At 40.6% G+C, this 27684-nt stretch overlaps 1 protein-coding gene across 1 annotated transcript; it reads right to left on the reverse strand.

The window, feature by feature from the left end:
* Positions 1 to 969: 969 nt before the first annotated feature.
* On the reverse strand, positions 970 to 27684 carry LOC114573460 (ras-specific guanine nucleotide-releasing factor 1-like). Its single transcript, XM_028605716.1, is given in 28 exon segments — positions 970 to 1062; positions 1515 to 1583; positions 1673 to 1790; positions 1909 to 1988; positions 2917 to 3114; positions 3293 to 3377; positions 3554 to 3660; positions 3795 to 3855; positions 4434 to 4546; positions 4676 to 4782; positions 5452 to 5622; positions 7684 to 7800; positions 8287 to 8660; positions 10996 to 11244; positions 11774 to 11856; positions 12110 to 12252; positions 13028 to 13091; positions 13480 to 13640; positions 14350 to 14468; positions 14685 to 14751; positions 14754 to 14793; positions 15738 to 15931; positions 16388 to 16467; positions 16594 to 16847; positions 18267 to 18359; positions 19184 to 19331; positions 20909 to 21015; positions 27104 to 27684. Coding segments are annotated over 28 exon segments (3771 nt in total). The 5' UTR covers positions 27380 to 27684.

Genomic DNA, 27684 nt, shown 5'->3' on the forward strand with positions numbered 1-27684 from the left:
TATGTACATTATGATATATTGTTTCTGTACACTCCACTGCAACTGGAAGCCACACTGGCTGCACCGCCCTCTACAGAGCTCTACAGAGGATGGTGAAACTGCTCAGCTCATCACCAGGACGGAGCTGCCATCCATGGAGGACCTCTACACCCAGCGGTGCAGAAAGAAAGCCAAAAGGATTGTCAGGGACCCCAACTACCCCAGGGGTTGCCGTCCTGCAGATGGTACTGCAGCATGCGCTGGTGCACCACCAGGCTCAGGGCCAGCTTCATCCCACAGGCCATAAGACTGCTGAACTCTTGAGCTCATCAGTATCGTTAGCTATATATACTTTTCACTTATTGTTTTACACCTGTTTACATCTCTGTATATATATATATATATATATATATATATATATATATATATATATATATATATATATATATTCATTATTTCTCATTATGCATACATATTTACTAGATCATGGTTTAGTTTATTCATGTTGCAATTACTGTCTACTACAATTTTTTTTATTTTATATACGTTATATTGTATTCCTACGATGTATGTAGTATTTTATGTCTTAGATTGCCAATTTGTACTTGGGTGATTTTCTTTATATATATATTTTATTTTTATTTATTTTTTGGGGGGGGGGCTTTTCCCTTTTTATTAGATAGTGACAGTGTATAGACAGGAAAGGTGGGAGAGAGATGTGGGATGACACGCAGCAAAGGGCCTTAGGTCGGATTCGAACCCAGGCTGCTAGAGATCACCCCTCTTTTTATATATATTTAATGAGCATTGTTGGTCGGAGCCTGAGATCCAAGATTTTCATTGCCAACAACTGCTTCTCTGGAAATAATGCAATAAATACCTTGAAACTTTATCAATATGATGTTTGATAGAGAGAGAGAGAGAGAGAGAGAGAGAGAGAGAGAGAGAGAGAGAGAGAGAGAGAGAGAGAGAGAGAGAGAGAGATCCTCTTCATGATGAAGTTTTGGGCTCGATTCTTAGAGATGCGTCGTAAAGGCTCTCCTCATCCAGGGCTGAACTGCTGTCCAGCAAGTACTTTGCAACCTAAAGCAATAGTGAACATAGACAAAACTCAAAATGAGTGTCCCAAAATGCCATATATATCTGAAACAAACTGAATTGTAAGCTGTATACTCAAAAAGAAACAACTCCCATTAAGCAAATATACAATTATGTTGTTTTTATCATTGTCAGATTGTCACAGGCAATCAATGACTAGCAATCAAAGATACACATTATTCCCAGTAGCTTGTGGATCATACATTTAAACATTGCCTCCTACATGCCACCACTTTATTCTGGTTAAATAGAAAAATATACAATAAATCTGTTTATTTTTACAATTTAATTGGAAAATGTTGAGTATTGTTAAGTCAAATAATTTTTATGGAACAATACGGACTTATATCAATAGGAAGACTAAAATGATTTTGCTAAAAGAGTAAAGTAAAGTAATACTAGTAATAGTAACACTACCGACAAAAAGATAACCTCACCTTTGGTTGATAATCAATCTTGTAAGCCGTTTGCTGAAATTGCCGTATTTCTCTTATAATGTGAGATATCTGGAAACAAATGAAATTAAAACACTATAAGACAGAAGCAATATAAAAGTGCATGTTATTGTGTGTACTTCAGTACACTTGTGTCCTACCATTCTCATCTTGGAGAAGTTGACCAGGTTGTCCTCTGTGTAGTTGGGTGTTCCCTCCTCGATGAAGGCCAGGTCAGTCAGGTACATTCCCAGGTAGGGAACGCAGGGAGGGTCACAGCTAAGGACGAGACACGTGACAGATATAGAGTTATAGTACGCAAACGTAAAGAGGAATATATAAAACTTCTCCACCACAATGTGTGAGCACAGGAAAGTGAAACGCTCTAAATACTTACTTCTTCAGAGCTTCTCTCAGGTTTTTGAATCGCCCCTCTGATGACACCAGCTTCTGTAACTTGTCGATCACAGTCTTTGTCTAGAAGATGGAAAAGCAAAACTGTTATTACCAGCAGGCAAAAATGTAATGGAAATCTTCTCAGTCTTTATTAAAGTTTTATGAACTGAGGACAATTCTATTCAAAATTACAAATATGAGGCTCTCTAAGAGGACGTTGTCTTCCCTTCATTTTGTTTCATTTACTAAATTCCCTGTTTACATTTTTATACAATTAAAGTTATTTGAAAAAAAAATGAAAGTTTGAATTGCTCACTATGGCTGGAGGAAAAAAGCTAAGGTATAGTTTGCCATTTGGGGAATTGAGTAGATCGATACTATTTTCGCTATTTTTAATAGGTTCCGGCGTAGACCCAGAGGGGTCTGCTGGGGTCTGCTGGGGTCTACGGGGCTACGCCGTTGATTTTACGCACGACTATAAAATTGCCTTTACTGTCACTAACCCCCACCCCCTCCCCCAACCATCTTGTTGGTGATTGGCTGGAGTGGTTTGTTGTATTTTGGTGCCTATCCTGTGCCTCTAGTGTTTGTTTGACGTTTACGACCCCTGTGTTGTCTCCCGAGACCGGGCATTTTCACAGCGTATTCAGGGGGCACGATTTGATACAAAAATGAAGTTGCGCTGAAACCACGCAGGAATTCATAGTGCACCTTTAAAAACAACAAGTTGGGATTTTATGGGGAGTTGTGTGCTGGAACGATTTCTGGGAGTCTCCGCTGGTTGCTTGGCAACCTCACAGTGGCAACAAAACTCCAAGAAGTTACTGCCAGAAAGCATTATACTGTATTTGGTAGTGTACAAACATTAGAGTGGTATCAAACTCCTCAGACAATTCCCTTAGGGCCAGCTGAACTTGATTGTGATTACTTGAACAATTAAGCTACAACCTGAAAGTGTTGCACCCAGTTAACTTCACCGTTTGAAGAAAATGTCAGAAATGTTTGATACCTGCTTGGAGACTTTAAGCCAGGTCTTCTTGAGGCGGAAGACGGAGCTGCGGTTGAGAGAGGATGTGATCTCCAGCATGGCGTTGTAGTTGTGGAGGCAGCGACAGATGTCAGCCACTGCCACCCATTTCTCAATCACCCCCACTCGTAGGTTGACATCGTCCCACTGCAGGATCTCTGTGGCGATCCTGTTGCTGATCTGACAAAAAAAGAGAAAAATACGTAGATAGATAAATTCTATATCTATCTATCTATCTATCTATCTATCTATCTATCTATCTATCTATCTATCTATCTATCTATCTATCTATCTATCTATCTATCTATCTAAAATACACATTTATCTTTTTAATCACAATACCAGACTAAACACATACATCGTTGAAATGCTTGGTTGTTTTCATAATGTAGGGAGTTCTCTCGTTCTTGTCATTCTTCATCCAGCCTTGACCAAAGAACTCCCTGCAGAAAAAAATATTTTTTTCAAATAATCAACAATGGAAAAACACACCAAAATGCACTGTGTGTGCTTCCCTTCACCCTCCCACTCAGCCTTAGATCATTTTTATCGTATAGACCAAGTGCCTGTGTTTGTGCGTTTTCTGTGTGGACGTACACATGTATGTGTGTGTACTCACTCGTATGGGATGACTTTGAAGACCAGGTGGTCGAGCAGTGTGAGTTGCTCAGCTATCTCCAGGGCAGAGTGGCTCTCAAACGGCTCAGTCTTCGAGTCCTCCATGGCCTGACACAAAGACACATGCAGTGAAAATCATTATCACAACTAAAGCACAAATCATTTCAACAGGACGCACAGTCATTTCAAGAAGTAAGAGGGTTTATTTTATACTGAAAGGGCTTTTGTAAGCTTTCTCTCACCATCTGCGTGATCTCTTCCAGCGTGACCTGGTTGTCCCCAGGGTCCTCCTGAGTGAGAGTCCTACATGCAAAAAGAGAAAGGTGTCATTATTTGACAGTTTTGTCCACAATTGCCATTACCTCAGTAGACATAAATAGATTTGACCTGTCCAAAAGTGCCCAACTTGGGTATTGATTACTCCTTATATTCAGTTTTGGTTACAGGCACTTTTGGCTTCATCTCCTTGGGTTGATAATGTTTGCTATCAATAGGGCATGCTGACAAGTTGGTTGGATCGCACACCATACTGGCGTTTCACTTTAGTTTTGCCATGCTGTACCAATGTAAAAGCTTGTTCTGTCTCTCCCGGAGGAAGAGAAAACACTAAATGGATATTCAGAAACTGCTACACAGAAGAAAAGAGGAAAGGTTTCTATAGTTTATGTAGGTCCACTGTCAGTGTCCATGTACATTCTGTGTAGGTCCACCAGGGCTTAGATTTAGGCCAGGAACTGTGATCTACCGTATCTCCACTTGCGGTTTTTATTACCATGACTTCAGTTGGCATCAGAAATACTCTTTTATCTACAGGAAGCTGACAAACAGATGTGTCACATATGACTGTATGTGTGATGAAGCATTGATAACAGAAACCCAACCTGATGATGTTGGCAGCTGCCTTTCTTTCCTGTGTCAGGAGCTCTGGGTCATGCATCACCTCCTCCAGGAAGCCAATTACCCACATCTTCAGCTCTGTGTTCAGCTCAAAGTCCTGAGGACATACACAGGAACAACAGCAGAGTTTGGTTGAAAGTGTTGTTTTTCTTCTGCAAATGCATACAAAAGATATATTGAAACAATAAGAGAAAAAGAAAACGATAGAAGGTAAGGTGAACTTTACCTGCGAGTGTTTGGAGACCCAGTGACGCAGCACATTCAGAACTCTGTTTGTGGCAGCTCTCCTGACAACAAACTCTTTGTCCCCATTCCTCTGGTCTGTAGGAAAACCTGGAACAAAGTGGCAGCCAACTATGTTCCCACACCACAAAGCAATCAGCTGTGTGATGTCACCATTACCTTTACCTGCATACTGGTTATTTCCTTTACATTTTTTTATTTTGCTTCCAGATATAGAAGAAAACTGTTTATCTATTTAAATAACAGTTTTAATAACAAATTATGTATGTATGTAAATATAAATGCCGTTGCCAGAGTCATATGTGTATCCCATTCCCCCAGACTTTACTCTTGCTGTGCAATGTTTCTAACTATTACAGTACAAGTACAAAAACTAACAGCATTAGGGATGTGGTGTGGATGACGCCAACATATTACCTGACATTAACCTGACATAAAGGAAACTTGAGGCACTGAAAAAACAAGTAGTTTACAGTTGATCACTTTTCATTAGTTTTGCAGCCTAGTTAAATCAATGAAATAAAGGAGGCCACCTTGTGGTAATGAGGCATACAACTGCTTTCTGCTTTATGTCACTATTGCTAAATAATCCAACCAGAAATACAAAGTCATAATCAAGGAGTTTTTTTGTAGTGATTAAACTAGATTTGAGCTACTGTTTATGCAATCAGATTACAGAAGCTTACTTTTAATTGCATAATAGTCCTCAACAAGCCTCTGTATTGGTCAACAGAAGTAGCATCCCCTCATGTGACTGACCTGTGCTGGCGAGCGACATACGACGGTACTTTTCCTTGGTTGGCGTGCCTTCATTGGCACCAGCAGTGGCAATGGCAAAGGCCGAGGCGGCAGAAAGGGCACTGCGGTTATTGTCCAGCTCCCGGCAAGATGACACCACCATGCCATTGTTGAAGGAAAACAGGGAAAACTCTATAGGAAGGGAAACAAAACACCAATATTACAACCCTTACAGCATAGATCTTCAGGGCGTCCGGGACCCTTAGGGGGTCCTCAGAGTTACTGCAGGGGGGCACCAAGTTATTGTTTAATCATTTAAAAAAGATTTTTTTTCCAAAAATAAAATATGTCTGAAAATATACCAAAACATGAGTCCAACATGTTATTAGCAATAATAAATGGTCCTTATTTACAGTATGATTTTTTTTTTTATTTAACATTGCCTATAGGTAAGATAGCCAGAAGGATTAACTGTGCGTATGTTTTTGTATGTTTAACATTAAAACATGATGTATACATTTATGATTATGTCAATAATTATTCTTTTAATAGCTTAGTATTGTATACACCATAACAGGTATGTATAATGTTTTAGGCCACCCTGCACGTTATTGTAGGCCCAGGTTATGCAACTCAATTTTATACAATATGTAGTAGGGGGTCCCAACTACGTCCCACTTTCAGCTACGGGGTCCTTGGCCTAAAAAACGTTAAAGACCCCTGCCTTACAGTAAACATTTCCGAGCCTCTGACAGGATATCGCTGAAATGGAAAATTAAGGGAGGCTCTTCAGTTAGGTGATTAAAGGTGATTTGATTCCTTATGTGAAGTGCTGTGGATAAATACTATACAGTATGTGTATATTTAAACAAATTTGTTGACCAGTGGAGGGCAACAGAGAGCTAAAACAGACCCAGCACAGTGTGTCCTGCAGCTCGTGGCAGTGACGGTGTACACTCCACTGTGTCTGCCTCTGCCTCCCTCCTTCACTCCCTCCCTTCCTCTCTGCCTTCCTCTGTTCAGCCGGGGGCGGTTTGGAAGAACATGCACATCGTTGCTAAGGTACAAGGTTTCCTTCCACCTACTCACACAAGGCACTGGCTTCCCTTGTATCCAGCACCGTGGGAAGAGAACACACTGGGGATGAATTGTGCCTGACTACCTACGGGGTGGATGCCCCCTCTCTGTGCGGTACGGGGAGGGCCAGGAGGATGTGGGTGGTTTTTATCAAGACCTTATTTGGCTATAGTTATGTTTGTCATTTTCTAAAAAATAAAGTTTGCTACAGTCCACTGCAGCACGGTTTATTTAACTCTATGAGAGAATTACTCTTCTAATCTCAACCTCTTTACACCTGTCACGCACAATCTGACTCTGCTGGATGGTCAAAATGGATCTGAAACTAACAACCTTATGCTTAGCTTAACACAAAGATTGTGTAGCAAAATCTGTTCACTTATTAACAACATGTTGTGGATTTACTGGGGGTTATGGTTAATTTGTAATCTTTTAAGGTGCTGGTACAGTAGGTGGATGTTTGTTAATTGTGGACAGAGCCAGGCTAGCAATTTCCCCTTGCTTCCAGTCTTTATGCTAAGCAAAGCTAAACAGCAGGTAGCTTCTTATTTACATATATTTGCTGACATGAGACTGGTATCTTCTCATCTAACTCTCTGCAAGAAAGTGAATAAGTTGAACTATGGATTTAAGCTTGATACTTCTGTGTAGTCACTACTACACCGCCACTGCTGGCTCTTGAACAGTAACCTGTATATAAAAGCCAACTGGTGTTACTTCTGCTTCAGATCTTTTCAGTGCAGTTCCACTGGACAATTGCTCTTTTTAAATTTAATTTCAGTTTAACTGCTCATTTTATATAATGTGGTTTTTAAATCCTCAGCAATCTGCCAGTTGGAATGATTCATTGAAGTGCTCATAGATAATAATAAAATCAGGCCTGTTAAATGTATTTCGTGTTACTAATTGTTCTTGATATTGACATGATCTGTTATTATTGATTTGATTTTTTCATATTCTAATTTGCCAAGACACTCCACTGCAAGTACTCTATGTCACTAGCACAGAGCGCTAAGTTACTGTAGTTTGCCAGCTCTTACATTCTTGCCAACTACTTTGTTTTTTAACTGGTGGGTTGGGATTCACAAGATGTTCTAAAAGTGTCTCAGACATAGAGACGCTTAAACAGAACACTAGGTCACAACACAATGGCGGAGAGACAAAGTCCTACTGCACCAGAGTTTTTGGACTTGACGTTCTTGGGTGTTGATGGTGATTTGGGAGGAGACATTTCTGCTTCTGCTTCGTCACTCTGACTCGGCTCCCCATCGCATTCCTCTCTGACACACAGATCTGGACAAAAAAGGTTTTTCACTTTCAAGAGAAAAAAGGCAGCAAAGAAGAAGAAGAATACATGTATGGGCATAACTGTTGGGTTGGGCTTGGGGGTAGCTAGGAATGGTGAGACTGGGGCAGACAAAAAAATTAGCTAAATTCTAAATTCTTTCAGTTTCAGTTTCATCGTTATTAAAACATTTAAATTAGATTTTAAGTATAAAAAAAACCATAGGAACACATGTACTGCTGTTCCTTTGCTGTTCAAACTCAAAGGATACTGTTTAAAGAAGCTGATTATATTTTCTTTTCGACCTCTTACATATGCAAAACATACATCTGTACCACTTTTTAAACTTAATGGGATAGACAGTAAAAGTTGCTCTAGTATGAATAGAGGATACATACAAGACACGAGCATCACAGTGGGCTTGTAAAAATCCTACCACACTACAAGTGAACCTCATTAAAACTGAGCAAAATCCCTTGGACAGTGATTCTGACCTTGCTTGTTGAGGACAGACTCCTCAGCTTTGCCTTCCGCTTTGGTCTCTCCCTCATCGGGGATTTTGCTGGCCACGGTGCTAGACACATAGAGCTTGTTGATGTCGAGGGTGGTCTTACTGAAGGGTGACATGGTGGAGTGCATGCTTGCATAGCCATTGGGAGAACAGCTGAGTGCAGCCAGGTCCAGGGCTTTGCCCCCTGTGATGATGGGGATGTTGAGCGAAAGCTTGCGACGGCGGTTGGGCGAGGATGTCTTGGTGATGGAGAGAGGAGGAGGGGAAGAGAACTTGCGGCTGACACGCGGCGACGTGGGTGGCTCGCCATAGAGGAGTTTGTTGCTTTGGCTGCTGGCAAAGAAAAGCTCCAAAGAACTGCAGGAAAGAAGAATGAAAGAGAGGAGAAAAAGACAGAAGGATAGACATTAAGAAGAGCATTTCTCACTCCTAAAAAAAACACTTTGGGGATTTTGAGTAGTTGTTTCCAGTGACCTGAATAGAAAAGAGAGTATAGGAGAGAAATAGTAATAATGGGAGTGCATGGTGCACTTGGTATCTGTACACAGAAGCAGAGAGGGACCACATTAACCATAGGGCTCTTCGGGAGCTCCTGCCTCTTTTATTTAAGCTACATTGTTTAAGACAGCATCCTCCTTGCACTGAGAGCCACCCCCTCTGAAGGCCTATAAATAGCATGTCAAGTGACAGTGTGGGAGGCACGGGTGCTGCCAACAGCAACCAGCCCAGGGGAGGCCCACAGAGACATGGGGAGAGAGAAACAGAAAGAAAAGGGGAGCCAGAGAGAGAGAGAGTGAGAGAGAGGAAAAGTGTGAGAAAGAGACAGAGGTGCAGTGCAAAAAAAAGCAGGGGCAACAGTGAGACTGAGAGGGAGGGGGCGAGAGAGGAGCAACATAGTGGATATGGATTCCACCATAGGGCTACTGACTGAGAGTGGGCGAATGGGAAGCCTCCAGCCCTGTATGGTGTTAGTTGCTGCCATATTGTGTATCCTCTCCTAAATTTGCAAAACAGCAAAAGAAAGGAGATGAGAATGGTAAAGATGGGAATGGGGAGGCTGGGAGTATAGAGGAAAGGAGGATAAGGGGGAGTCGAAAAGAAAATGAGAAAGTCAAAGCTCGAAAAGCAAAGTGGAGAGTCAAAAAACAACACAAGTAAAGTGTGAAAGAGGAAAAACGAGAAGAGATAATTAAGCAGGAGAAGAGAGAGGAGTAAGACAAAAAGAAGGAAGGAGAGAGGAGGAGAGGAGAGCAGGGTCTGGGTGCAAAACACCACCATCAATATTTAATACCGTACAGCTGCTGCAGATGATGGGAGAAAGTGAGAGAGAGAGGGAGGGAGAAGTCAAGGAGGGAGGGAGGGAGGGAGGGAGAGAGAAGTCGAGGAGAGAGGGAGAGGGTGGGGTCCTGCAGCAGAGTGAAGGGTTTCCATGGTGACAGCGCAGCGGAGAGAGGAATGGTCAGACTGGTGGAAAGAAAAAGAAAAGTGAGAGAATGGAAAAGGGTAAAAGAGAGGAATGAGAAAAAAGAGGAGGGGTTAGGTAGAGGTGGACGCAGGACTCAATTAACTGTGATGGTGAACAGAAGACAGAGGAGTGGATGTGTTGGTGTGACCTCTCACTGCCTCTCCTCTAGTCCCTTCTCACCTGGACAGGGTATGATAGCATGATGGGCTGCTTACAGACAGCCCACGTGAGAGCAAACACAAATCCAGACACCGGGGAAGTCCCACCTTTTCACTGTACCATTACAGCACTGTTGCTGCACCCTCAGGACAAAATGATGTGGAAATGTAAAACTTTGTTCCTTTTTCAGGTGTCACTAGCTACATAGTCTCGCTTTGCCGGATTCTCCTCCAAAGCGCGCTAGAGGAGAGTCTGGCTACTCCACATAGCGTTTGTGGATGGGAGGAAAATGTGCTCTGGTTTATTGGCATTTCTTTAAACCAATCACAAATCACAAACGTCTTTGGCGGTGCTGAGCACCGAAGAAAAGCTGTGGTGCCGCTGCAAAAAAGGCTTGGAAGGAACTTGTTTTGGTGGAACGTGTGTACGTTTAAAAGTTGTTTTAGTAATGCAACAGAAAACTCAGATTGGACAGATAGTCTAGCTAGCTGTCTGGATTTACCTCGCAGATATCTGAAAAAAGGTTAACCATAGTCCTCACAAATTGACCAGAGTTTAAAATGCCAACACAAATCAAGCCCAAGGCAACGGATATCCGGCCTAAATGAGTGATTTTCTGGCGGAAACGGAGCAATCCCTGAAGTGGAACGTCAAGGATATACGACTACTAGCTACATGGATTGGACTAATGAGATCTAGCAGTGTCTTTGTAGCAGTGTTTGCAACTGGTACATCAAAGTTAAAGTTTTTTTTTTTATTTATGAACTAGAGCTTACAACGTTCCCACGATCCACAGACGTGGAATCAAAACCAAGCATATAATGTAAATATGAGGTGAAGAAATGTCATCTTGGCATAATAAATGACCAAACAAGTAAGACAATGTGTACACACAGAGTAAGCAAAACAAGACATAAAATGTTAGATTCACAACAGAAAGGTGACATCTTTAAACTTTCTCTATTAACCTGCAACTTAAATATGGTAGTTGGGACAATTTCATACTAGTGAGCTCATAAAATCCCTAATTAAACCTCTTGGAATTGCCTCATTCAGGGGATCACTCACCGTGCAGGGATGGCACTGATGGGCTTCTTGTAAATGGTGATGAGCTTGTCCAGCACTACGTCAGCGCTAGTGAAGACGCGGTAGGAGTGGAGGAAGGTGTTCAGGAAGTCGATGGAGAGGAAGCGCAAGTCGGTCAGCCTCTCCAACAAACGCTCCACGCTGGCATAGCGGATCTGCAGCACCTTGCAGGAGTTCATCATCTTGCTGAAGCGGATATCGACATCATCGCAGTACAAGCTGGTGTCCGACCTGCGTTCGGGTTTAACAGAGGTTAGGAATTCGACTCACAGGGATTTAGCTCCCAGTACTTATGCAGCCCACCTCCAGTTAGTACACATTTTTAGTCACATGTGGGTCATTGGGGAGAGCATTAACATTGCTATGGGTTGGATATATCCCCACTGGGAAAAAAAACACTTTAAAACCTATGAAATTATCAGTGTGTGTGTGTGTGTGTGTGTGTGTGTGTGTGTGTGTGTGTGTGTGTGTGTGTGTGTGTGTGTGTGTGTGTGTGTGTGAGACCTTGAAAGTGAGGAGATCTTTTAAAATTATACACATCTGGTTTTTATTTGAATGACTGTTTAAAAGCTAAGGGTTACATTAGGTTTAGGCATGCAGTGATGGTTAAGGTCAGCGCATGGGAATTATGTTATGTCATTGGCATGTACAAATGTGTGAATTTGGGCATTTTAATGTATTTGTCATGTATTTATGTAATGCTAATCTCTGTTTTGGGCATGTATAATGTATGCATTTCTGCGCGGTAGCAGACTCTCACTTAATCATCTGTGGCACGGAGACTTTACTGTTTTCCTCAAAAGCGTTCATCATCAGACCATTGCAGCGGATGTTGTCTATGCACTATAAGGCAAGCAGACAGAGAAAAGGCTTTCTGTGAGTATAATAAAGCAAGGGGGTGAGTGAGTTCACAAAAATGTGGACGATACAAGTTTCTACTCCTAACAGCCATAATAGTTGTTCTAGTCTAATCTTGGTAATACATTTGCAGCGTACAGTCTTAGCTCTAATTTTAGTTGGAGTTCATCTAATGATGCTTAAGTCAAATCAGCATTTCACACTCCTGCTGTCTTAACACACAGGTAAGGACACGTACCTGGCTGATGTCACTTGTCCACGCTGTCTTCTCCTGTCGGGATGAAGCCACCAGGATGATGGTGTAGGGCTGGACGTCTTTTGGCTCTACCATCACTTTAAAATCCAGATGCTCTGTGTCCTGCCCACTCCTCTCCCCTTTGGCTGCAGGGCACACATTCAACAACCTTCATTTAACTTTAAATTAAGAAAAACCCCATCCTATGAGAATCTATCTATGAGTATCAAAAACCTGCCTTTACACTGAATGAAAGCCTTCTCCTTCTGAAGATTAAATCCTTACAATCATTTAAAGGCCGCAGCAGATATGTGTTTTCCATCTGCAGCCTCTAATTTAGAAAGAGTGGCATGGAAGCACAACACTATTAATCACAATGATCCATTGTGGTTTCTTGATTGAATCCTGTGAAACCAGTCAACAATTATGAATGTGATTGTTTTGGTTGGTTGATGGATAATCAAGAAATCAAGAAATAATATCTTCTACAGCTCTCTCTGGATAGTCATGCAAACAGGATTATTATGGAGAATTGTCAGTCTTTGCACCCAAAGGGCTCAAAAAAAAACTTCACTCATCAGAAAAGGAATGTAACATGTTATTTATCTGCAGTTTATTAAACTGAATTATTGTAAATGCTCACTTTTTGCTATCCCCCACACAACAGTTTCTATGGGAATGAAAGGTAGAAATGATGCAAGTGCTCGGTCTCAGGGTAACATTAGGGAAATGCTCTGCACAAAATGGTACAATTACAATTTTGATCCCTGACTGTTATACGGTTTGTCTTTGGTAAATTTGCAATTATTCAGAGAATTGAGCTATATTAACAGAAATACTCCATAGCTTTATGTTTCAACTACTACATACAGTACATAATGTATTAAAAAAACATATTAAGAAACATTTAAAGAAGCTTACACTCATCATCTGTCCCTTCTGGCTCCTCCATCAGTGTGCAGTCAATGAGAGAGACCACTCCATTCTGTAACAGGGTTAAAAGGTCACATACAGTTTGATACCAGCTCATAGACTGTGGAGGCGTCTGTATGCTTTTAAGGAAATCTTAACAAATGCTGCTGAAAAAAGTGTTGACTTTGTTAATGTCTCCACCAGGGCCATTTAAAATCTGGGTCAATGTTACGATTTGATTAGATGTGAATAAAATATTGTTTGGAGAAAAGAAGATAAACTAGATGATTATTATCTTATGTATATATCATATTATACTTGCTAATTATATATATAAATAAGTTCTATCAGTTTAGAAAAGGTTTGATTAATTTTACAGGACAATTCAAGAAAAGTTGACCTCAATTTATAGGGTTGTAATTTTTTTGTATCAGGTCCTCTTGATTACAATCCTACTGTACCTTAGTGATGTGAAGTTTTCCACCGGAGCCTCGGGTACAAATGATGAGATGTTTGGAGAAGAGGAAACACTGTCTCTCTCCTTCTTTCTTCAGAGACAGAGAGCCCAGTCGGCCTCTCGTGATCTTTCCTTTCTCGCTCATTGGGACCTGGATCAGGGAACCTGTGGAGTGTCAGCATCACGCATGCACACACACGCACGCACGCACGCACGCACGCACACACACATGCACACACACACACACACACACACACACACACACACACACCTTAAATTTGACTTCAACCTTGATCTCATAATTAGTGTTTAACCTGCGAAAGCCATTTATTGGAATAATTTAACGATTTGTGCATCAGTAATAATTGTTTTCACGTCTGCAGAGATAGAGGAAGGTGTCGAACATCTTGGTGAGAGTACATGTGATGCATCAGAACAGACAAGGCTGCAGAAGAGATGTGTGAGTATGGTGATTTAATGTATGTAGAAGAATATTTATTTAATTGTAATACATTCATACTTTTGTCAGTGTGACAACTATGTCCACTGCAGCACTACAGCACTGTGGAGTAAGGTCTGGCAATGGGAGACTAGAGCCGTATCAATGGTGATGTGTTAACTTACTGACATACATACAAAAAGTGCTTTTGATATCAGGTCCTCTGGAAAGCTGTGTGCAGTCATATAGACTAAGCTAGCTGCTGAATGGTCAGTAAATCCCTCCAAAATGTCAGGCTTGTTAAACCACAACATCTGGTTTTCTATTTCTACCAAATGTTAAATACAAAAAATGTGAGGTGTGGGCTTGTTTAAAAGTACCTTTGACAGAGCTGGGCTGAGTAACACAAGTAAAGTCACGAAAGTGCTTACTTACCTTGCCTAACAAATGTCTGACTGGTGTCCAGCAGAACTTCACAACCCTCCACAATCATCCGCTCAATTGCCAGGTTCTTCCTGATGTTCTCTGTCTCACTCACCTCATCGTGCATGATTCTGAAAGGACAGAATAAATTCAGGTACTTCACAGTTAAAGCTGTATGTTCAATTCCTTGACAAAAGAGTATCCCTCCACAAAATCACTACATGAATCTGATCGACATCTGTGTATTAATTTATACACACTGTGTTCCTTTGAGTTGTAACATATAATGTAGCACAATGTACAATATATTTTCAATTGCTTGACTGATTGGCTGAAAGTAGATTTACCTGGAAAGTTCCTCCAGTTTTGACTTAGCGTAGTCTAAACTGTTTCTCTCTACATGCTCATGGGGGTGTGAGCCAGCAACTCATGCAGCGTCAGGATGTAACGAGGGATCTGAGAGAGAAAAGAGAAAGATGCTTGACACACTTATTGAAATTGGTATCTTTAACATTTTAATGTTAACATGTACACAAGAGATCTCAAGCTTTTTTAGAAAGCAGTGTCAATCATCTTGACTCTAATGGCATTGGACTGGAAATGTGAAGCCTGAAAGACAGAAAGCTCATCTCGTTTACCAGAGAGCTAGACACTTTTGTTCACTTTCACCATAAAACACTATATTTCCTTTATTACTACAACATACTCTTTTTTATCTTACCTTCAAACATGACTCTCAGCAGCATTGTTCTGCTGATAATGTAGTTTTAAAATACCCAAATTGTTATGTTAAAGTGCTACAACTGTTTGCATGTCATCTCATTACTGGAGATGTCTATGGGGACATCACACAGTGGTCCAATTCTTATAATTATTAACTTTTCTATAACAGCCAAAAGTTGGAAAGATAATTCATTGATGCACTTTGGCGTTTAATGTTACACCTGTTGCCCTGATGAGGGAGCCACAATTAAACGTCAACAGTTTATACTTAAATGCCATCTTTCAGAAATCACTGGTCCAGTTTAGACCAAGCCAGAATAACTGTTAAAGAATTCAAAGTCAGAAATGTGAAAATGTGAAAAGCCACAGTTGTTGCATCAGATTTGTAGGAAGGCTCTGGATTGATTTATAATACTAACATGAATCTTGCTGTTTACCTACAGCTAAACCAAGGTTGGTTAATTTAGGTATAATACTGTCTATGACAAATATATTTACCACATGGTTGTTGGAGCACTAAGCTGTGGAGCTGTATTCTTCTTTCAAAAGGAAGTAAGGTATATGTGTATGCACATAAAACTGTGTACTTTACAAGCTTAATAAGTGCCACAGAATAATTTATGAAACTGTGTGAGGACTAATAAGTAAGTAATAATACTGCAGCCCTGAACTCTAACCTGAAACATGGGGTAAGTGAGAAAGGTCTCCAGTGTCCTCTCCTCACAGTCGGGCTTGGCCTCATACTGCTTCAGCAGCTTGTCGAAGTCTCGGTTCTGTTTGCAGTGGGCCAGGATCTGCAGGCTGTACTGGTGGTTCCTCACAAACTCCTGGTAGATGTTCAGCATGGGCAGCAAGATGTCAAACAGGTCCGCTGTAAAGAGAAATCTTCATGAATATATGCAACATGTTTTGTTCACTTCATTCATGAAGTATATTTCCTAAATCATAAAAGATTTGATCTAACAAAGATAGAGACACAAACAGCAAATCAGCAAGAACTAAAAACATAGGCGACTTTATTTTAATCATTCTCCATGAAAAAGAGTCAGTTGCTCTATATTTGTAAAACTTTCGGCTAACACCTAAATTCAAAAAGTGAAGGGAATTTTGAGAACATTGTTCTCAAGAAAAAGACTTTCTGTTCAGTTTTTTTAAATATGATTTTTGCATGCCATGAGTTCCACAAGCCAATTCTCCATTATACTGGTGTCTATACGTATACATATATTTATTTATATGGTGGCAAAAGTCTCACAGGTAGATATCTCAAAAAGTCTGCAATATCTTTGCTTTTTATGTGTATTTTAATGTTGAACTGTGCTCTTACCCAGCACCAGTGTCGGCCAGCTGGCTATGCGGGCCTTCAGGCCCTGGTAGAAGATCTGATGGAGGAACATGATGGTCTCACTGATAAAACAAATAAGCAAAATGGTGGTCAGCTATTGCTCTATTGTTCTCCCTCTCTTGTTCACAACTGTTGCTCCCACTGCGCCGAGTCACACCACAATCACAACCAGTCTCACCACCAGCCACCTGTTAAGGAAGATGCTGCTGACATCATCGTGAGTAATGGGCGGCTTCTTGGAGCTGGCGGCCATGCGGAGCGGCCGCAGGAAGTTGTTGACCAGGATGTGGAGTTGCTGGACGTATTCAGCCTCGGCCTCCAGCATGCTAAACACCACCTGGTTCCTCTTCCTCATGCTTTCAGCGTGGGGTGAACGGATGTAGTCCTGGATGATGGTTTTCCACTTCCTGCGGCAAATCCAACCTCGCAGGAAACTCTGGACCTGTGATAAAAAAAGGTTAGCACACAAACGTTAAGCTACCTTTTGTATGTGTGTGTGTGCTTATACACACAAAAAGAAGTATTTAGTTCTCCAACTTATTCTGCACCTTTGGTACCTAATTTTAAGACAGCCATGATATGTTAATATACTGTACAGTATTACATTGAAAATAAGTGATCTGTCACATAACGTTTTAGTATTTAATTTAGTTTATTTATGTATTTAGTTCATTAACTGTTTAAGACAATTAGCATTGTACATTAAGCAGTATTAGACAGCAATAACCTGTCACTGTAGATAGTCCTTCCTGGTAGTAAATGTAAAGATTTAGTGAAGAGGAAAGCAAAGCTGGGTCTGGTTTAGTTGTGTTAGCGGCAAAATAATTCCTGGGGTTTGTACTTTAACATGCATTCATGGATTTTTTTGGTCACTTGGGGGCAGCACAACAAGCTGTAAACACTAAGATGACACAATGACTACCTTATAAAGTTGCAACGGAGAACGTGCTTGCAAACAGTTGCCTGTTTACACATCTTGCAGACATTCATTTACATGTTGTATTTCTGCTGACCTGAAAAATGTAAGTGCAATATTCATTCTCCTTTACACTCTGTTCTCACCAACTCCTGAAAACAATATCTCCTTCTTTAGTTGGAAATGTTCCACCAGATAGTTGCTAACTTTATCTATCTATCTATGTGTTACTGGGTGTGTGAATACAGCTCAGAAAAATACTTTGCACATCTACAAATTCAGACAGGTGCTTCGGAGAGTAACACCATTTGCCTGAAGATTGTCTTGTACCGAAACAGTGCCTACTATTAAACGTAATATAATGTTTGCAAGTTAGATAGTGTGCGTGAGTTTTCTTTGCAAATGTGTGAGAAAAGCTACCTGCTGCAGCTGGAAATAACGGTTGTTGAGCATTGAGAGTGAACCAATACAGAAAAGGTGTGGCCCGGCAAAAACTAAAACACTGAGCTCAAAGAAACTAAAACGCTCTACAGAGCAAAAGGGGAACTTCAGAATCAGGTGATAATAATATGTAGGTTTGTTACCGTAGCGATAAAGTAACTGGCTTTGCAAAACTTTACAAACTCTCCAACCCTATTAAGGAGCAGGCAGCTGCTTAAGTAGAGCTGAAGACAGAACATGCTAGTGGTTGTAGCGGATGAGGAGCTCCCTGCTGTAAATGTGAGTGTGAGCTTCCCTGAATAAATGAAGGTTAAAAATAAAACCTGCAGGTGCCCAGAGATGATGTAGTTGTTTCAGAAACCATACGTATCCCTGCTGGAACAGGTCAAACATTCCCTTCCTCCTTCCTACTTGGTCTTCTTCTTTGCATTTTTACCTGATAAAGAATGAAGAGTCTGGCTTTCTCCTTTAAAACTGCACAGCACCAAAGCAGTCAGATCTCACCTTTTTGATCTTCTTAATCTCGGTGTCATCTTCACTGGAAGGTACCTCTGGATTTGACTGGATCTTTTCATTGTCCTTGAGCAGTCCAGCGATCTGAAATCCAACACAAATCAAACATAACATTGACTGAGTGGGTAGAGACAAGTACCTCACACTGTATGCATCTATAATCCTACTTGTAATCTTGGTTCATATTCTCTCACTCTGTGTTTTTATTATGATTATGAATGCTTTATTTTCTTTACTTGGTTTTTGTTCGACTTTGTTACCGTCCGTTCACTGGTTTCAAATAATTCATGTATGAACACACTGTACCAGCTGCATCAAAGTTATTTTATTCAACCCTGTTTCATTTACTCTCCATTAGACTAACACAGTATGTGAATAGGAATAGACCAGAGAAAAACAGCTTTTAAATACAGTAATAAAGGACTGAAATTGAACCAAACAACCCAAAATCCATTACTACTAGGCCTACATGTTTTAGCCATGAAAAGTGAGACAGTTCATTATCATTCTGTGGTGCCGGCTGCGGTATCAGGTACAATAGAAGTTGATTCATGCATATTGAAAACATTCAATTCAATTGGAGATAGCCATTAGCACATTAAAGAGAGGTGCATTTGATCTAGTTTAGACTGAATAATCAGGATACAAAACACTCCACAGTATTGCAGAGCCTCTAACAAGGACATCATGGGGGTGCTGCAAGCTGTGAGGCTCGCCATGAGCTCACAAAATTGTGGTTTGGAATCTGGGTCTTGACCTTTGTCCATTGCCCTTTCTGTCTTTATACTCTGTGCCTGACTACTTTCACTTCCATTGTTACTCTCTCTGTCTCTCCACTGTGTGCATACAGTAACACAAAATACACACACTCACAGGTATTGCTAGCATGAAATTACAAGACAGGTTACCTCTGATTTTAGCCGCTCTATCTCGATTTCCCCATCCTCTATCTGTTGTCGAAGTTGCTTGGCAACCGTTTTCTCCGTCTCCACTATTTGGAGTAGATGAAGATACTTCTGCATGAGGGTCTCATGCTCTGTAGCCAGGTTCCTGTAACTGTACAGACACACACAGAGACATTGTAAGGACCTCATTAACGTATGTTTCATGAGCTCTCCATTGACGTATCAAAGCAAAAGCAGACTTCTAAACAGCATATGTATGAACTACAGACCTTACGTCCACACCGAGCACAGGCACTTACACAACCAATTCTTCAAATACTTACGGGCTTAGCAAACCATGTGCAAAAGCTGCTTCCGCATGAGCAATAATGCTGAGCATTACCCAGTTGAACAAAAGGGTTTTAGTTTAATTTGATCGCAAAACAGCTCGTTAAAGTGGAATGGGCTGAAATAAATAAGTGTTAAAAAAGAAACTCAAAGCATTAGAATACAACGTATGAAACCTTTATAAAAGCACTATAATGATTTGCAAATACAGATCTTCATTGCCATGCTGTGTATTACATGCTGACATTTAGAGTGATTGTATCACTTGGCTTTCATGATCCTTATTTGTCTCTGAATCTTAAGGGGATATTTACAAACTTCTGGAACTCTATTCTGAGATCTGTGATCCTACAGGGATTTGAGTGAGAATCTGAAGCCTGGCAGAATATATAGGAGAGGACATCGTGGTTGTTAACATTCGGTTGTAGTCCTTAGCATCCTAGTCATCTTAATGAGACTTTTGAAGCTAACACTCCACGCTAGCATGGGGTGGCAACACAAAAGGAAATATGTTGACCAATTTCCAATATTGGAGCCTAAATGCAGCTTATTGATGTTGACTAATTAGCGTGCAACAATTAAAGTTCATATGTAAAACAACTGTAATTTACATGATTCATTGATTTAGAAGGAATTTAAATAATATTTAGAGTGTTTATAAGTTGATGTAGTTACAGAATATTTACAGTAATGCAATACGTTAATTGTTTGATTCCTTGCACTCAAAATGTGTGTGGATTATTTAAAATGCATAAAATCTCATTTATATTACACATAAACTAGCTAATTAGATAGCTAGTACCCACACTGACATTAGCAGTGCAGGTTTCCACGGTGAATGTTTGTTTGTAAGTTAGATAAGAAGGAAACTGCAGCAGGAAAACTAATGTGGTTGTTGTTCTTGTGTTGTGTAGCTGCTGTTTGACACAGTGTCACTGGTTTATGCATGATTTGATTGGCTGTATCGAAATAAACTCCCCATCTATGTAGACGGATAGCAGATATTCTGTCAAATTAAAACTAGGAGGAGCCATTATGAAACCAAAAAAACATAAAATACACATGTTTCTCTATTGGTTTCTGATTTGTATATATCCAGGGCAGATATGTATACCGTAACAGATAAAACAATTGTGATGCTGTTAAGGGAAAACATTGTATCTCCAGTTTTGATGATATTTCAATAAATTTAAAAATGACACGCTAATCTATGGGTTGGTACAGTTTTTCAACCCGATAAGCTATAGAAACCCTTTCAATTTCCTACATAACAGGATACACATATACACACACACAAACACACACACACACACACACACACATTCTCAATAAAATCTTCATCCTCAGAAAATCCTCGGCTCTATGTGTGTATGTAGGTGAGAGGTCATGTGTGAGAAGTACCTGGCCTGTATGATGGCAGCCACCCACTCATCACAGTCCTTGACGTCCTCCGTGCGCAGCTCCAAAGCCTTTTGGTTGTCATGATTGAACGTGACCGTAAAGTAGTACTGAAAATCAACATGATAGAAAGAGTCAAAGATTTGCTCAGCATATAATGAGACAATCAGAATACATATTGAAGGGCTTTACATCGTTCACTAAAACCCTTCAATATGTACAGTACAATGTTTCTTTGATGATCTGCAGGAAAACCTATGGAAGGGAAAACCTTGCACGATTCATCATCGCTGACTGGCTTTTTCTTAAACCTGCATTTTGTTGATATTAAAGTTGTATGTATAAACACATGCGTGCCCATGTGTGAATGAGTAGGAGAGGGACCCGAAGAGAAAAGTCTTGAGACATTCATTATACAGCCTCTGTGCATTCTGCCTGTAACCTGGCAACTCACCTCTGAATTGGTGGAAGCCTCTCGACTGACGCCGTGTTTTGTTTTGCGTTGTCCCACTGGCTGCACTTTAGTGACAAACACCTCTGCGTCTTCACCCGTTTTTATTCCCTCACCAATTATCTCCGGTGAGCCTTGAAGGTTCAGTTATGGCAATTATGGCAAATGCATGTGGAATTGTTTTCTAATAGGCTTATCAGATAATATCCTCAAATCAACAAAGTGGTGGTCATTGCAATAATAGTACAGCCTTTTTGTGGTAGAAACACATTGAATTATATAACACTGTGCATTGTAAATAGAACCGCACAAATCCAATATATTGGATTTTTCATCCCTCCCAAATGCCAAGAGCAAATCATTTGTGAAGGGGAGTAATGTTCGATATTTCCTGATGAGCAGCAGAATGGTCCTTTGTCAATAATGTGCTTCCCATCTCCTGCTTTCTGTGAACTGGTATGTCAAGCCTTTTAGGCAGCTGTATTTAGCTCCAAGTCACCACATTTTTTGCCACAGAGACATTATTTCCCCGCTAAGTGAGACATCGTAGTCTGTAGTAAATTGTTGTTTAAAATCTATGAAAAAAAGTAATTGAATTTCACCTGGAAGAGAGAAAATATTAAACACATTTACTTATGTAATCATTATGATAATAGTGGTTTCCAATTTTATCTCTAAAAAACGTTCCGATCCTTTTTGCCCATTATTGTTCCAAAGAGTGTTCTTTTCTTTTAAACTTTTTTAGTATTATACATATGTATATCAAGTGGCAACTTCAGGGCCTGAAATGTAAAGCCAATGCAGAAGTGCCTCAACCCTGCATTCTATCTAAATTCCAGCAGGGGGCGACTACACTGGCTCAAACAAAAGTCCGTGAGAAATGGACCCTAATTCTCACTTGATTTATTACCTCAGTAAAAAAAAATTCTAATCCCTAGTCTAGTCCGATATTTTTTATTTTTTTTTTAAATAGAAAATAAAACTTTGGAACATTTTGGTCCCCTAAAAATGTCTTGTTCAGCGTTTTGCTGGCACCTTTCCAACCAAAGCTAGCTAGCTAGCGCTAACATTATCTGGTAACTTAATGGAAGGTTTGCCGATTTTCAAAGCAGATGAACAGCAACAGTGCCTGCCCACAGTTCCCCGTTTACCTGCCAGCAAAACTCAGTCGTATTGTTGAGAATTACTGTGATTACTTTACAGTGGCCATAGTCATGCTGTTTTATAAAACTATTTTCTGTATAACCTACACTTAAAGATTATACTATACATTCATGAAAAGGTTCAAAGAAATCTATATAAAATCTATATAAAATCACCCAACAATAGACAAGTATATAAGTGGAACAAATAAAACTGATAAAGCAAAACCATATCAAGCATTTCCACTTCACTCCTCCTCTACCCCTCATCACCTCACATTTCTCATATGCCCATATTTGCTGTACTTGCTAAGTGAAGCACAATGCCGAGGCATGTTGTTGCACATTTCGTTGGCCCCTTCAAATGCACTTTTTCAGATGCAAATAGGGGTTGCCATAGTAACTGTGGGCTTAAACGTAGCTCGCCTTCTAAATGGGGAATAAGAACATTTAAAAAGTAGAACACTCCAAAGAATACAATGAGAATGGAGAGACAGACGGAGAGGGAGGGAGAGAAAGATCTTTTGCCTTCTTGAGGAATGAGGGCTATAAAAAGCGCTGTAGCCCTGCAAGGTGGCAGTTGGCTTGGCATCTATTCGCTGCATTGTCCCTCTCCCTGTCACAGACAGATAAGATCCAGTACTCGCCCTGCCATTCCTCCTGCAGCTCTGACACACACACACACACACACACACACACACACACACACACACACACACACACACACACACACACACACACACGCATAGGATCCATGCACACACACCACTGACACACTCAACAGGAATCTGTTGTAATCTGCATATGTAACAGGTTTATGTCAGAAATCTCAGACCTCTGCAGTCTTCATTGACTCGAGTGTCATTATTTTTTTTTCCAGAGTGGGAAAAGTGAAAAGGAAATCTGTATGCCCTCAGACACCTGGAGCATTAATTACTCTTTCTGTCCTCATTTCACCTTTTATAGATCGACATCGGCGTATGCAGGAGGACACAGTGAGGCAAATACAGACTTCAAGCCATGCACAGAGTCCTGCAAGATGTCCAGATGTGTGGAGACATACAGACGTGTACACTGGCATGATTGACTGCACACTCTCACACATGAAAAGCACGTATTTGTGCAAAATACACATCCAAATTGTATACATGCGTGCACAAAACTTCAAACCCCCACTCAAAAAACACATACTGAGAGAATTTATTCCTGACACATATTATGTAAAGGGACACGTGCTGAACAGAATACTTTGATATGCTAATTGAAATTCATTTAATTCACTGTTGAAATAAATTCACTGGAGCAGCCTGCACAAACAGCTGTCATCATAGATGTCACTCAGTCCATTTTTTATCCCCAGTATAGAGCTCTTGTCCTAACACGGTTTAAGTTAATAGGCTTGACGGTGAGCAGTTTTTAAGTTTAATAGTTTATGCTATGAGAGTGACCAACAAGTTCTCATAACTAAAGTTGGTTGTTTAGTGCCTTCCAAAACAATCCATATGACAGTATGGTCTTCTAAATTGTAGGCAATTAAACCTGCTTGGTAAAAAAGAAAAATGTCTAGGTAGTTAAATTTCACATGGCTGCAAAATATTGCTTGTTAGGAAAATGACAAACAACCAGTGTTTTTTTTTTTCCTGCTGAGGACTGTAATCCCAAAAACCTAAATTTGACTCTGTTACAAAAAGAAAAGATGTCTAGGGTAAAATAAACTTGTTCTGAATCGTCAGGCTTCTGCTGGCACATCTGTATGGCGCCCTCTTGGTGACACTGATACTAATCCTGACAGCTCAGCCAACAAAGAGCAGAGAGCAAGTGTTTGAAGAACATGACGTGACAGCAGAGTTCAGTACCATGGACAGCGACACCAGGTACAGCTAATGAAAACAGACGCATACAAAACCTGCAGGAGCAACCGCACAATAGTCACTTATAATGAATTTATGCTGCGTCTATCCTTTATTTGTCATTTATACAGTCTTCAGACATATAAATATTATAACTCATGATTGGGTTCCTAACCAGAAAACCTACAGTAAGATGGTGAATTGACATTACTGAGAAGCATAATAATTCCAACAGATTCAAGAATGTGTAAAGGTAAAGGTTTAGTCTGACAGTATAGCATCCAAATTCTGTTCTTGCAAATATCATTATACAATGTTTTAAATACAGATATTTTAGCTATTATTAAATAAGAACGGCCAACGTATGGTGCATGTTCAATCAACATAGGTAAGGATAGATATGAAATGTTTGATATGATTTTGGTCATGTCCAGGTAGAAGTTGACAATGTATTGTAGCACTCAGTACATTGACATGTTCTTTTACAGAATCAAAGTTCTAGTTGTCTAAAATTGGACAGATTTTAAGGTGTACCATAGTCTTGCACTGAAAGTTAATTTAAACAGGTTTTGGAAAATAAACCTGCTCTGAACACCTATGAAACAGAATAATGTGGGCACCCATATTAGTCTGTTTGTCTTTCCAAATCTACGATGGCCTAGGGGTTAAGGGGTATGTTCCTGGTCATGAACTACAACGCGCCCAGTTCCTGTGTGGCCAGGGTCCTCTGTTGCATCCATAAAAGGCCAAAAAAAGAAGAAAGACAAAACACTCCAATGCCATGAAACAAACATGGTGTGTGACAACCCGTTCTCACTCTGAACTCGTAAAATAGGGACGCTTGGGCAGTGGCTGTCAGCGTCACATACAACGCAAAAAGCACCCTTCAGCATGTGTTTAGAATGCACCAGGGAGAGCAGCAGCTACACTGCGCTTGAAGATGATGTAGCATTAAGAGCGACAATGGTAGCGAGTACTATGAAAGCCCGAAAATCCGCATAGGGAGGTTGATTGGGGTGGTGGATGGGTCAAACAACACAGGACTTTCACCCAGAAGACTGGGGTTCGTGTGCGTGTCATGTTTCCTAAACCTAACTGTCGCTTTCTTCTTTTCCTTAACCCAACTGTCCCGTTTTTGTCCCGCCTGTCATGGAAACATACCTTTTTATAAGCCCACCCATGACCTTTTCCTTAAGGTAACTACGTTGAAAGTGACACCAATAGTCCCGACCAAGAACGTTTAGATAAAGTGTGTTTAGATACGACGCTAAAGGAGACTTTTAGCTTCACCAAAGTGTGTCACCTGACCAAGTGTCTGTAATTTACACGATGGGAGTGAAAATGTGTTGCGTGTGAGAGTTTACAAAATTAAACTTTGTTGCTTTTTATTGGTTGTGTCAGTTTTGTTTTCCAGGCATGCATGGTATATAGTGTGAATATAAAGTGTAACCTGTCTGTGAGCCCTAAAGTCCAGGTTTTCCTACATTCTAGTGAAAACACATACATACACTGCCACATTTCACATGTTAATGGCTTTGGTGGAAAACGCTGCCTTATAAAAGAAGGTTATGAGGACTGAAAAGATAAAATGACTAATCACTTTGACTTTTGACTTCAATTCTTTATGGGCTCTGCTGCAGAAAACGACTTCAGCTGGCAGAGCAGATTTCAGAAGGTGACTGCAGTCATAGCTCACAGCAGCTTGACCACTTTTCTGCCTCTTAAATGCTTTTATGCCACAAGGTTTATTCCTTTGAGCAGCAGCCTTCCTAACCCCTCAAAACGGTTTCTCTCCATGCTTTTACTGAGATTATTTCTGACCCTGTCACACTGGCATTAAAAAAACAAACAAACAAAAAAATGAGGAAACTGTGTAGCCCTCACACATGTTAATCCATGGCACTAAATGCCACATGAATTAAAACAAATGGGGGATGTACTGAGAAACAAAAGCATACATTGGACATCGTTTGGGTTTCATTGATGGCTGTCGTTAACAAGCCCATTATAATGAGAGAGCTATCAAATGAACCAAGCCGCTATGAACCGGGGAGAGCAGTTGCCAAGGTAGGATGCTATTAATATCAAGACAAGGAATTAAATCAATACGTCAAAACGACAGGGAAGGGGCAGCTCTCCTCCTGCAAAGTTTGGAGGCTGTTTTAAGTTTACTCCCTATATATGAGCTGCAATGCCTGAACATTTGAGATGTCTAAAAATACATTCTCTTATATAAAAAAAATAAAAATGTGCTGCAACAAATATTAGGATGATATGAGAAAGGAAATGGACAAAAGTAAACTAGTTACCGTGTTTGCAAGGTTTCACAGACAATTGCATTTATCCTGTCAACTTTAAACCACAGTAATTTTTATCTTTTTTATTTTCGACGAGTTACCTTTGAGGCCTGCTGTGAGGCTATTTTAGTGCCGAATCAAGACAATCAATCAGTTAATGACGCAATTGCGTAAGACCGAACGTCAAGTGAACATCTCTGGGACATTGTTTGCGTAATAAATAGGCTAGATGTTGGGATAAAAACAGCAACTGTGTCGTTTGCGATTTTGCTGCGCTTACAGAATAGCCCCTCTTGTAATTGTTGCTTTCACTGACAGCCACATTGATGAAAGCAAGTTTCTCCCATCAGGAGAAACACAACAGGCAGCATTGATGAGTGCGTCCGTTCAGTGAGACGGATTTACATTAACAGTGTCAGTCTGTCTTATGGGAGCTCCCCGTGCGATCGATATCTTACCTGCTTCTCTAAGCATTCCTTCGCTGAGAGAGATGGTTTCGGTGACGGTGCCCTGTCACAAACACATCCCTCCAACAGGTACAGTCCGGAGGGGCGTGAGCTGGAGTCGTTCTCAAAATAAAATAGCATATTCTGCAACAAAGCGAACCACTTTGAATGCCATTTTGTGTTGTCTGAGCTTTTCTTACTCAGGCAACCTCGCCTCGTCCCATCCTTCTTCGCCAAAAGAGCCAGATAGGTGATGTGGCCATCATTGAGTCTCAAACCTTTCTGCATTTTGGCTGTGAATCCGAGAGGATCTGCGGGGATGCCTGCGGACTCTTACATGTTCTTCTTCTCAGCACCTCCGAAACACAGTCAGACTTGGTGGGCAGCAGCCCACTCCCGTGTGCCCATCCACAGTTGCCACACTAATGCCTACAACGGCGAAAGAAATACAAAAGAAGAAGAAAAGGATGCACATACAGTATAGTCAAAGTTACGCATTCAAATGCAGTAATTCCACGCTGCGAGCATACTACAACAACCCCCGACGCCGTCTCAGAGAAGCCTTCTTCGTGAGCCCGAATCGCTCATGATCA

The sequence above is a fragment of the Perca flavescens genome, chromosome 1 (assembly GCF_004354835.1).
Source record: "Perca flavescens isolate YP-PL-M2 chromosome 1, PFLA_1.0, whole genome shotgun sequence".
In the NCBI taxonomy this organism is placed as follows: Eukaryota; Metazoa; Chordata; class Actinopteri; order Perciformes; family Percidae; genus Perca; species Perca flavescens.